Raw genomic sequence first — 13,159 nt, forward strand, 5'->3', positions numbered from 1 at the left:
ATCCATCATTTGTCAAAGATCTCAAAGGATCGCAAAGCATTTGGAACACTTGATATTCTCTTGAAGAAAGTTTTGCCAAAGGTTTATCTTCTCTTTCTTTTTGCAAATGATCCATGCAAATTGAAAAGCAAAAATATTTCTTCATATACGATAGACAAAGAATACAGTAGAATTGTTGCAATAGACTGTGTCTATACCACAAGAAACTGTCAGGTGTCAGTTTCAAAGAAAGGTAAATTAACCCGTCTAGTACAAAAATTATCGCAAAAAGTAACTGAAAAGGTCAATTATTTAGAAATCAACATCTCCTAATTGCTGTAACCAGTTCAACCACTTGACATTAGCAGCCTAACAAAATTTAGTTTATAATCTTACAGGGTTCTTATATAAATAATATACTTCATGGAGTTACTTGATGGGAGACAAAAGAAACAGCCAAATCGATGGCTTGTTTAAAGCCCTGTCATAAGGATTCTATATCCTATGAAGCTTACATACAAATTGCAGAGACCATAATTGCATATGGTCTTAATTCATGTATGAGCTGAACAGACCACGCTTCCATCTTTCAAAACAAATAACAATTCCGAATCTGTAACCTGGTATTGCATCAACACTAAGATGAATAAGAACAACAGAACAGCATTCTATTTTAGCATTATTGGCACTTCATTACCCAAAAGTAATGATCATTATTACCCATATTTGTCAATAAACACAAGCTACAACACCAATTAAGACAAGGTTTAAAAGCCATGGATTATAGTTGTGACAAAAGAAAGATATAAGCCAAAAATGCTCTCCGCTAATAAGCACAAAGAATTTAAAAACAAAGGTATAAAAAGAGAATCAGTAATTTGTTTGCTAAAATATAGTTCATTTTGTTTATTGAGAAATTATGCAATGACTGGCTGCTCCTTTATTTATTCCAACTTTGAAATTTGTTCAGTATTAAAGTACAGCTGAAAAGTGGAGATTTTGAAATATAATAAATTCCAATTATACTTGTAATTTTTCAAGTCATTCCCATTTTTGTGCATACATATATTTTATAAAAAAAAAAAATATTTCTTCAAACGAGGGTCAGAGGGGTGCTGAGGATACTAGGGGAAGCCAGTGGGAGGCAAGAGGGATACTGATGAACGAAGGATACTGATGAGACTGATGAACAAAATCAATGCGTTGTAGGTTTGGAAACTGTGAATAATTATAATGTAAAAATTGTTGCAGGAAATTTTCCGTTTAATTCAATATGCTAGTGTTTCATTGACTTCAGTAACCAAAAATTGTAATTTACATCTTTAGGTCTTTTCACTCATTGCCCTAAAAAAATCTTGGGGATCTGAGAGAAAAATGTAGTCAAATATATCCATCAAAGTGCACCAGGGGTTTTTCAAAACATTATTCACCATTTATCCAAAAGTGTCAAAAACTAAGGTTACTTGACAATTCTGCTCTAAGTCAGGAAGAAACTAGATAGAGCTGAAAATACTTAGACATTTTTTAATAACTGAGATGGAACATTTTTGGTACGAATTTGGTGATATCTCTGGCAACACTATAAAAGAGTCAAAAATTAAAGTCCAACATAACTTCTTGAGCAATAACCATTCAGAAAATTTGTAACAAAATTCAATTCATTACACTAACACTTATTTGTATAGGAGAGACGCCCAATAGGCTTTCACAGTTTACATTTGTTTTTTATTTTTTTATTATTAGTACTTTGTAGCTAGATAACGGTAAGAGATGGAAACCCTAAACTTTTATAGTAGAGAGATAGCAAAAAAGAATGTAAGTTCCCTTGAAGCACAAAATTTCCAGCAATTTTTAAGAAAACACAGAAGTAATTATTTCAGTCTTACTAAATAGTATTAATAAGAAGCAAAACAAAACTTTCATAACTCCAAAATTAAATTTTGTAGGATTGAAAAAATCAGTGTAGAATATAGGACAATTCCTTAACATTTGAGGTAAAAAAAAAACTGAAACAACTATGTATTTCTTCTAAATTAAAGGAAATAATTCAAGAAAGACTGACAGAAAATTTCAATGTTTGCTGGTTTTATTACAGTACAATTTTGTATGTGTATAAAACTTTTCCCCAGAAGTAAACAGATTTTGGCATTTGCATATCTATCAGAAAAAGTTGCTAGACCTCAACCAATCTTAATGGCAGGTAGAAATTAGTGTCCAGGCCGCGCCTCTGGGGTGACCATACACAATCCAACTGTTGCAAGGAGGGGGCCCTTAAGCTTTTATCATCAGGATATATACCTGAAGACATAATTGGATCTCAACAAAAGGTTCTAGGAAGTAAGCACTTACATGCAAATTATGCCCTTTAATCTTCCTTTTAGTCAGAGCTGGGTGAAATATGTCCACCCAGAAAATTGAATGCTTATTCAGTTGCATAATGCTACTACAGTCCTTCTGCACTATTGCCTTCTGATTCCTGTAAATCTATTTCAATGATCCTTGAGGCAACTCCATAATAATTCTCATGAATAATTTCCTATTGGGGATTCATTTGATATGAATCAATATGTTGTGTGGGTAATTAGTCCAGGTTTTTTCTCCCTAGACCCTTGCCAAGATTTTTTTTTCAACCCATGAGCTCATGTTCACTACTATGGATGGTTGAAGGAAAAACTGGATTTGAAGGTGATAAAATCCTATCTTTATTCAATCTAGTGTTAACAAGCAGTCTAGACAGAGCCTGTGCTATAAACTATTGGGCAAATTTTTCAATTCACTTATTAATGAGATAGCTAAGAATTAGACATAGCTTTAGAATCAGAATTTCACCCTGAATCCAAATATAAGTTAATCAGTGGAAATTGATTATGAAAGAACATTAGGACAATTAGGAAAAACATAATCAATGATTCCTCTGAAAAGAATTAATGCCCCAGATGCTCATTTGGAATATAATTATCAAGAGCAGCTTGAATTTTTTTTTTACATGGAGATTGCATACTGATTTAATTGTTTCCCTCTCTCACATCTAAAGTAGTGTTAAGCAACTAAAGAAGTAAGCTTTTTCCAGGATAGATAGGTTTAGTGCTATGCATTTGAAGAATGTTGGAATACAACTGAAATACCATGTTGCTGTTTTAATGCATGTAATTTTCAGGAGTCATTTCATCATCTTTCTGTGTTGGTGACTTGACACCTATTCCCAAGAAAGGAAAGTCTACAATTCAGTGTTCTTCATTCTGCCTGATTACTGTGTCCTCTACCCTCTGCAAGCTTTTTGAGCTGTTGTTTATGAAAAAATTGAAGCATAAATGTTATGCTCCTCCATATCCAATTGGTTTTCAACAAGGCTTAAGGTGTTCTGATGCTCTTATAGCAGTGCAAATGTTTTAGTTAATACAAATGATAGCAGTGAAATGCTTTTTTTGGCTGGACCTGATGTGGACCAGGGGGTCTTGTTACTTTTGCTGATGGTACTGCTTTTATTACTTCTGGGAGAAAGAGGATGAAGCCCCCTCTAGACCCAAGTCTTCCCTCCCAGACCTCGCCCCCCCCCCAGCTGAAATTTATTTCTGCAAAAAAATCATGTCAAAATTACGATAAGCATGCATAAATCAAGTATCCAGAGAAACAGGTCAGTTTTCACTGTCATTTTCTCTTAATTTCGGAAAATTGGCATCAACTCCCCCAGGATTTTGACAAAATTACACCACTGCTCAAGAATGCCACTTGTTTGGCACCATCAAAAGACTTGTAAAAAAAAATGGTTTCTATATGGTTAATTTCTCCTTGATGTATATAGTGTTATCCATTTTTTTATTATTATTATCATTATTGTTGTTATTATAGTTATAGACATTGTGATTAATTACAGTTTGATAAAGCTTATTTGATGAACTCTCTTTCTTTATGTTTTTTTAATTTCTCAATTTTTATGAAGCAAATGCTTAACATGTTAAGTGTTTAAATATATATATATGTTTTTAGTGTTATGAGACTTGTTTCATAATCCCCCTCCTATGGGTCATGGAGCCTTTGTGAGGATTTGTGGTGTTAGCATTGTATTGTTATCTGAAAAATAAATCTATATATCCATCTAAAAGTAGGGCAGCAGCATATGCAACTCAATATAACACAATAGCAATGCCCCACATTCTTAAGGTTTTTGGCACCCTTTTGGAAAGTCTCTACTCAAGCAGACAAATAAGAAACAGGTCATATTGCTTCAAATTTGCCATATACCTACTCTACCTTCCCTGTGGACTCAGAGAAAACTGATTAAACATTACAACATCACAAGACCATATGTAGCAGCTGAGAAGCAAGTTCAAAACCATAATTCAAAGGCTCATAACTGCCAGTAGCACAATTTACTGCTGCAATAATCAGCTGATTTGCTTTAATAGCAAATCACTCATAATTACTGATTGTGAGTGACTCACAAATGCTGATTTGCAATCATAATTTCAAATATGGTGATAGACAACAGTGAAGCCTAATCTTTGATACAACATTTAAAGCTGGAGCCTAATCTTGGAAAATGCTGTCCTATCTTGGACACAGGATCTTAAAGTTATAAAAACATGTCCAAATTGCTGAGTCAGTCTTAGAAATATTTAATCTAAGACAAGTGCTATGCTATGAGACAGAATATAATTGTATTTCAACAGGCTAGTCTGTAGGGGTAACTTTTATTTAAATTCAGATGTTGAAAACCAGATGTTTTTCAAGATTGTAGTCAGCCAATCCCAGCTAGGCCTGGTCTAGTCTTAACCATAAGGGATAAAGCTAGGAATTCTAGACAAGCTACTTTTCACTGTCTTGGAAAGTGGTAATGTTAGGAAAATAAAACTTTCAGCAGCCTAATGAATTTAGGGCCAAAAACATATTCTGGGAAGCTATTGCCAAGCTACTATGTTAACCCTCTCCTTATTTGTGTCTTTGAAATTTGCCTACACAACAGGTCTATAGGCTATCTATTGGAATTTAGACAAACAAAATTATGGTAAAATTCTAGTTTAGATATTTAGAAATACCTACCTTTACTCCTTCTCTCTCTAGAGGGTCCTGATCTTTGATGAACTTTAAAAATATGTGTGTTTTAAAAGTGAAACCTTGCAAAATAAATCTTCTGCTTAAATGAAGCACAAGAAAACTTTTTCAGCTTCACAACTTTGCTCAATCCCAATTTATGAGGTTTCAAAGATATGCAAATACATTTCCTAAATAAAATAAAAAACTATTGGTATGGCTTAAAATTTTACTCAAATAACAGGAATTGCATATTCAGAGCTAAAGCCAGAGAAAAAGAAACTGATAACTGAAAATTAAGGTAAAATGTAATTGTCAAAATTTTAATAGGTTAAATTTCAAAATTTCACCTGTCAAGTAGGCCTTGACAAATTTCTAAAACTTAGAAATCAGCAATAGCTTCCCAGAGTATGTTTTTGGCTCTGGATTCATTACTGAAAGTTTCAGTTTTCTAACCTAACCCCTTTCCAAGATAATGAAAAGTAGATAAACTAGAATTTTGCCCAAAATTATAGCCTATCTTAATTTTCAGGTTGTTTTTCTCTTGTTTTAGTTCAGAAAATACAATTCCTGAACTAAAAATGCAGTTTGGGTTCCAAAAACACCTCAGCTGTGCTTTCACTCACAGACTTCTAAAGCTTATCCTTGCCAAGGCTGAATCACTTGGGTTATTTGTCTATAAATGTAGTGTCAATATATCTGCTCCATTTGACTCAGTAATCCAGTCTGCTGTTTTCCAGACCCTGCTGGAGGCTGGTGTTAATGCCCATATAGTAGCTATGTTATCATACGGGTACTCCAATAGCTATATAAGAGTGAAACTTGGACTTGAAAGACTTAGTGCACCAGTTAAACTAAAGAGAGGATTCCAACAAGGTTCTTTTTTAAGCCCTGTACTATTTAACACTTTGGCTTCTAAGGTTACAAACAAATTTCTAGTGGGTTAAGCCTTGATCTTTGTGATCTGAGTCTGACAAGCTATGGTGATGATTTACTTACGTTGAGTTTCTCTTTAAATGTACTGCAGGATAATTTAGATAAGCTTGTATCTGGTTACAGTGCTATTGGTCTACTAAATTAATGGCCTAAAAACTGAATTTCTGGTTTTCAACTCTTCAAAACGAAATGAACCAGTGCCATCTGTCTCCATAGATGGTACTACTATCATACCATCTTCTTCGCTTAAATATTTAGGTCTTCCATGCAGCTGAAATTAGAAAACAACAAGAACCCTTTGCCTTGATACCCTTATGTTAAATTTGCGAATGAGTTATGGTAAACTGGCCCCACTGAAGTATTTGTACAACCAGCAAATTTTGGTGAGGCTATACAGAGCAGTGGCATTGCCACATGTTCTCTACCTTTCCCTGCTTTGGGAATGGTTTACTGAAACAGAGTGGCTAAGAGTTTGGTCTGCATTATGTAAAGATTTAAAGTTTTTGGTACATATACTGTTTTTCAAGAGGAATATATTCCTCTTGAATAAGTATCATATCCACATGAAGTTGTGGCAGAGCAGGAAAGCAATGCTAGAAAAGGTTTACTTGAGCACCTATATGATTTTCTGCTGTTGCATGTAATATATGAGCTATGGGTGTGTGTAGTATACATAGTTTAATCATCTTGAAGTACAATTTTTTTGTGTGGTTCCTTTTTTTCCCCTTTCTGCATCTTATACTCCACCATGTTTCTGTTTAATGTTAGGCTAAAATAATCTATCTATCTATTTCCTATTATTTGAGTAGAATTTTAAGCCCCATCAATGAGGGGGAATAAATTTAAAGATTAAATCTTTAATTTAGGAAATGTATTTGCAAATCTTTGGAACCTCATAAATTAGGATTCAGGAAAGTTTTGAAGCTAAAAATAGCCTACTTTTCTTATAGGCCTACTTCATTTAAGGATAAAATTCTACTTTAGCTACTTTTGGCTATCATGGAAAGGGGTTAGATTTGAAAAACGAAACTTTCGGGGATGGGTATACAGGCTAAAGTACATCCTGGGAAGGTATTTTGAAGTACCTACCTCCACTCCTTCTCCTTTTAGCAGGTCCTGCCCTTTGATGACCTTTAAAAATCTGTGTGTTATAGAGGTGAAACCTTGCAAAATAGATCTTCTGTTTACATGAAGTACCTTACCTTAAATTACCTTAAATTACTCTTGCCAGCAATAAGGACAAATCCTGTAGACACTGGTCAATCATGATGATGATGACTCTGGTCATCAGGCACATCACACAAAATTCTTTTCAGCTTCACAACTTTGCTCAATCCCAATTTGTAAGATTTTAAAGATATGCAAATACATTTCCTAAATTTTGAAGCAAAAAAAAACATTGATATGGCTTAAAATTCTACTCAAATAACAGGAATTGCATGTTCAGAGCTAGAGACAGAGAAAAAAAACTGATAACTGAAAATTAAGGTAAAATATTGTTTTGTTAACATTTCAATAAGTATAGACCTGTCCAGTGTTGTTACTAGCCAAAGTGTTGGGGGGGGGGGGGGCAAGAAATTTTACCAAGTGATTGGTCATTTTTACCAATTGTTTTTTGTCAATAATTAGCTTAATGTCCATTTTTAATACAACATATAAAATCGCTGCATAAATTGATAAAACCACTGCATTTACAAACCGCAGTTTAGATTTTGGTACATATAATGTCACTATTTTAATGTTGTTTATTTGATCAAATAGAAAGTTGTGGCACCATCTATAAAATCAAGGCAGGAGTCAGTAAAACTGCTGTGTTTACCAACCAAGTTCAAATTTTTGTAGATGACATGTCAGTATTTTTATGGTGTTTATTGAACCAAACAAAGAATTTTAACAGTGTTGGAAAAATCATAGCACAAAGTGCCACAGTTTTAACAAATCATTTTTTACCAACCAAGTTCAAAATTGTGTGGGAGTGGGGAAGGGTTCCCCTCCATACATGACAGCCCTGGACCTGTTATGTAGGCAAATTTCAGGATCCTCTAGAAGGAGTGGAGGTAGGTACTTCAAAATGCCTTCATGTGACATATTTTAGCCTGTAGACCCATTCCTGAAAGTTTCATTTTCCTAACCTAGCCCCTTTCCAAGATAGCCAAATGTAGCTAAAGTAGAATTTTACCAAAAAGGCATCAAGTGGCATATTCAGTTTATTCATATGTCAATAATATGAACTGCAAAATATTTACCAGGCAGTCAACCCTTCAGTAGCCTCAATTTTTTCTTAGGCCTATTTAAACATTTAAACTGAATAACAGATCTGTAAGGCAAAAATACTTATGTCTCTTTTCATTTTAATGTCTTCAGTCAATACTCTCTTGACATAAGTTGATTTAGGCTATTTAAAGATAATTTAAAAAATAATGAAAATTGCTGATGTGTAGTCAGGTTTAATGATATGCTGTCAATGTATATTTTTTAAGTTTGAAAAAAAGGTCAAAACCATATGAAATTCATCCAAGATCTGTGTCCACTTTAAAGTGAGTTGAGAACTTCTTACTACAGTTTACTTTTTCTCCAGTCTTCATTGAGATATTCCAGTGTCAGATCCCAGAGTTTACACCTGTTAAGACCACCTATTTCTTGGAAGATCTCTCAACAAATTTCTGGTGTGTGGCCTACATAGTTTAAAGTTGAAAATATTAACAATATTGTTCAATCCCCATGAAAAAAAAATGTAATAACCTCTGCACAAAGAAATGAACAATTTTCTGCACTTTTCTGCAAATCACAATGTACTTATACCTTTAGGTAAATTTTTGTGTATATGTTTGCAAATTAGGGGGGTGGGGGTAAAGTTTAAACTTACCTCTCATTTACATCAGAAATAATATTTATCCCCACCCCCTAATGCACAAATATATACCCTGAATTGGTATATGTAGGGGTGGGGGTAAAATTCATTTCTGACAAAAATGATAATGATATTTAGAAAGAGCATAAAAAAGGCATTGAGTGGTATGTTTACTTTATTTGTAAGTCCATAATATGATTTGTACAAAATTTACCAAAGGATTATTATATTTGGAAAGAGCATAAAAAAGCATCAAGTGGTATGTTTACTTTATTCATAAGTCAATAATATGAACAATGAAAATATTTACTGGTAGCCTACTTTAGCCTGCAGACCCATCCCTGAAAGTTTCATTTTCCTAACCTAGCCCCTGTCCAAGATAGCTAAAGTAGAATTTTACTCATTTAAGTTCTATTTTGCAAGTTTTCACTTTTATATGCTAAAACAAAGATTTTAAAGGTCATCAAAGGTCAGTGCCAGTAAATATGTACCAAGTCATATTATTGAGTTACAAATAAAGTGAATATACCACTCAATGCCTTTTTTATGCTCTTTACAGATAAAATAATCATTTTTGTTAGAAACTAATTTTAACCCCCACCCCAATATATACCAATTCAGGGTGTATGTTTGCACATTAGGGGGTGTGGGGAAAGTTTAAAATACCACTCAATGCCTTTTTTATGCTCTTTACAAATATAATAATCATTTTTGTCAGAAGTGAATTTTAGCCCACACCAATTCCAAACCAATATACCAATTCAGGGTATATATTTGCACATTAGGGAGGTAGGGGGAAAGTCAATTACCTCTCATTTACATCAGAAATAAAATTACCCCTACCCTCTAATGTGCAAATATATACCTTGAATTGGTATATATAGGGGTGGGGGCTAAAATTCATTTCTGACAAAAATGATCATTATAGACTATTTGTAAAAAGCATAAAAAAGGGCATTGAGTGGTATATTCACTTTAGTTGTAACTCAATAATATGATATTGTAAATATTTACCTCAGTGCCTTCTAGAGAGAGAAGGAACAGAGGTAGGTACTTCAGAACACCTTTCCAGGACATACTTTCTGTAAATCTATCCCTAAAAATTTCAATTACCTAACCTAGTCTAACCACTTTCCAAGTTATCTAAAGTAGCCTAGCATGTCTAGAATTTTACTCTCCAAAGTTCCAAGGTGTTTCCACTGTGTGCTGATGCCTTGGAACTTTGGGATGAGTTAGCAAAATAAGATCTTGGTTATATCTTCTCTCTTCCCTAACAATCAGGGGCATTGCTTGGGGCTGGCAAAGGGGGGCAGTTGCCCCCCAATAATGTGGAGAAACAAAATGTTATACATCCCATGCCCTTTGATTATCAAGATATGGACCCCTCTTGCCCCCCTAATAAAAATGCTGGAGATTCACCCTTGCTAACAATTGGGTAAATTTCTACCAAATCATATTATTGAGTTAGGACTAAAGTGAATACACCATTCAATGCCTTTTTTGGTAAAGTTCTACTTTAGCTACTTTTGGCTATCTTGGAAAGGAGTTTGGTTAGGAAAATGAAACTTTCAGGGATTGATCTACAGGCTAAAGTATGTCCCAGGAATGTATTTTGAAGTACCTACCTCCACTCCTTCTCTCTCTAGAGGGTCCTGACCTTTGATGACCTTTAAAAATATCTGTTATAAAAGTGAAACCTTGTAATATAGATCTTCTGCTTAAAATGAAGTCCAACAAAATTGTTTTCAGCTTCACAACTTTGCTCAATCCTGATTTATAGAGTTTTAAAGATATGCAAATACATTTCCTAAATTTTGAAAATTAACATTGATATGGTTTAAAATACTACTCAAATAACAGAATTGCATTTTCAGAACTAAAGCCAGAGAAAAAGAATCTTATAACTGAAAATTAAGGCAAAATGTTGTTTTGTCAAAATTTCAGTAGGAGACCTGTCATGTAGGCAAATTTCAGGATCCACTAGAGGGAGAAGGAGAGGAGATAAGTACATCAAAATACCTTCCCAGGACATATTTTAGCCTGTAGACCCATCCCTGAAAGTTTCATTTTCCTAACCTCACCCCTTTCCAAGATAGGTAAAAGTAACTAAAGTAGAATTTTACCCCTTTTTTTATGCTGATTACAAATATAATAAGCATTTCTATTGGAAATGAATTTCAGCCCCTCCCCCCTATATAGGCTATGCCAATTCAGGGTTAAGTTAGGTATATGTAGGAGGGGGGGCGCTGAAATTCATTTCTGATAGAAATGATTATTATATTCGTAATCAATATAAAAAAGGCATCAAATGGTGTATTCACTTTATTTCTAACTCAATAATATGATTTGGTAGAACTTTACCAGCAATTGTACAATTTCCCCCTCCATTCGGAAATTTTCATATGGATGCATTGGTTAAAAGTAAGAAAACACGAGGAAACCATGAACTTACAACTTACTATCTAAATCACTTGACAAAGCTCTTGTAAGTGTTCATCAAACATCCACTAAATATTAGGCCTAATAAAACAAACACATTTAAATGTTTTGATTTTGTGATAAAAGTGATTAAAAATCAAAATTGTCATATATATCGCTTGAAACTCCCTTAAAACAAAGCCAAATTCTTTCTCTTGTCGGCCAAATGTTAAGTATACACTGCATGGCTTCTATTATTGCCTTTTAGTATACACTGTATGCATGTATATTAGTATCAAATACACTAATATTTATATACTAGTCTGATTTTTGAAGAAGAAGAGCAGAAACTCCTGCAAAAGAAGTATTTTAGAAATGAAATTATATAAAATCTAGATACAAGAAGCATCAATATCAGCGTGTAGATATATATCGGCCACCGAGGCTCCGAGCCAAGGCACTAAAAGCACTCCTCCACGTCGGGATTGAAAATAAAAGTTTAGCAGCGCTCTTCCGCTATACATTCCCATTGAACCCTTTGCTGAGTCTTTCTAAACTATTGTCCTTACTTTTTAGTGAAATTCGCTTTTAAGGTAAGTTCCCAAGTTATTAAAAATTAGGGTTTTGTTGCTCCCGCGAAAAATAAGTAATAAGTAAGATCTTGATGGTCTCAGTTCTATTAAATTTACTCCAGTTTTCTCTAAATTATTTGAAAGCTTTTTAGCTGAATGGTTGAAAAAAAAGATATTCCAAAATTTTTAGCATAACGCTAAACATCCGGAAACTTACACTATACATCCACCTTACTGTCATGTTCACCTTATTGACACAATATGCACCAGACATAAAAAACACGATACCTGACTCAAAATCATAGCAGTGGACTGAAAGTTCTTTATATTTAATCAACGACAACAGATTGGCAAAGAATTGTTTCAATAAATAACAAGTTGAACCCTATTTAGTGAGAGTAATTGTGTTTCTCCTCTCTAATAAAGCGCAAATTGTCAAATTCCTATATTTACACTCTGATCCCTCCTAGTTTACAATGGTGTGCCTCAGGAATCCCTATTGGGCCTAATTTTATTCCTTGTAAAGACAAACAATCTTGGTGTTGATTCATGGGCGCCCATAAGCTGAATTCCAGGGGGGGCAAAACTCGTCAGGGGGAGGCAAATCTCGTCTAATTGGCACTTTTAATCCATATAATAAAAATTTCAGAACAAAAAATATAAAAAAGGCAGCATCATTCAGCCACCGGGGCCGGGCAAACCCCCTGCCCCCCCCCCCCCTTTATGGGCGCCCATGTGTTAATTTCCCCAAGAAATAGATATTTGCTAAGGATCTATTTGTCTTAAAGACATGTTTAAAAAATTGAAAAAGTGGTCCAGTGGATATACTGGAATAAATATCACATGAGCCTTTTACTAATGATTTGATTGTCAACCTTTCAAAGTAAAAAATTTTATTAATAATTTTCCTGAAGACTTTTTTTACCTGCCCAAACCCTCCTGAAATGACAGTTAGTACTATGAAATTACTGGGTGTCACCATGTACTGAAATTGGATTACCATTTTAATGACATTTCAAAAAGACAAAAATATCATTGTTTCTTCTTAAAAGCCTTAGAAAATAAAAATGTCTCAAATAACATTGTTTTATGATTCTTACCCTCATTTGTGGTGCATGTGACGCGAAAAATTATGAGGACTCTATTTTGCGAATTGATTGTGGACAGTCAAGAAGAAAAAGTTGAAAAATTGCTATGAAGTTCAACTTTTGATCTGAAGATCTAATGAAAATTAACACTCATTCTGGCTGCTCTATAGGGAACCTGAGCGTCTCAGAGCTGGAGAACTGTACTATCCAGTGGATCCATATGTTATCATATGGATTTTATCCCAAAGGTGATTACTTCGTAATACCAAACCCCATTTGTGAGT

At 34.0% G+C, this 13,159-nt stretch overlaps 2 protein-coding genes across 3 annotated transcripts in view; one reads left to right on the forward strand and one right to left on the reverse strand.

Annotated features, from left to right (window-relative positions):
- The window catches only part of LOC148942872 (unconventional myosin-IXb-like), a 251,047-nt gene extending 239,720 nt beyond the window's left edge, over positions 1–11,327 (reverse strand). For both annotated transcript variants that reach the window (XM_089102722.1, XM_089102721.1), the window contains exon 1: positions 11,257–11,327. The gene's annotated coding sequence lies outside the window, so the exon portion shown is untranslated. The remainder of the gene's footprint in view (positions 1–11,256) is intronic.
- Positions 5,592–5,957, forward strand: LOC148942873 (uncharacterized). The gene has a single exon (XM_089102383.1). The coding sequence runs from the start codon at positions 5,592–5,594 to the stop codon at positions 5,955–5,957; it is 366 nt and encodes a 121-aa protein (XP_088958509.1).
- Positions 11,328–13,159: the final 1,832 nt, after the last annotated feature.

The sequence above is a fragment of the Artemia sp. Qi Xiang Cuo genome, chromosome 16, assembly GCF_049724085.1.
Source record: "Artemia sp. Qi Xiang Cuo chromosome 16, ASM4972408v1, whole genome shotgun sequence".
Classification (NCBI taxonomy): domain Eukaryota; kingdom Metazoa; phylum Arthropoda; class Branchiopoda; order Anostraca; family Artemiidae; genus Artemia; species Artemia sp. Qi Xiang Cuo.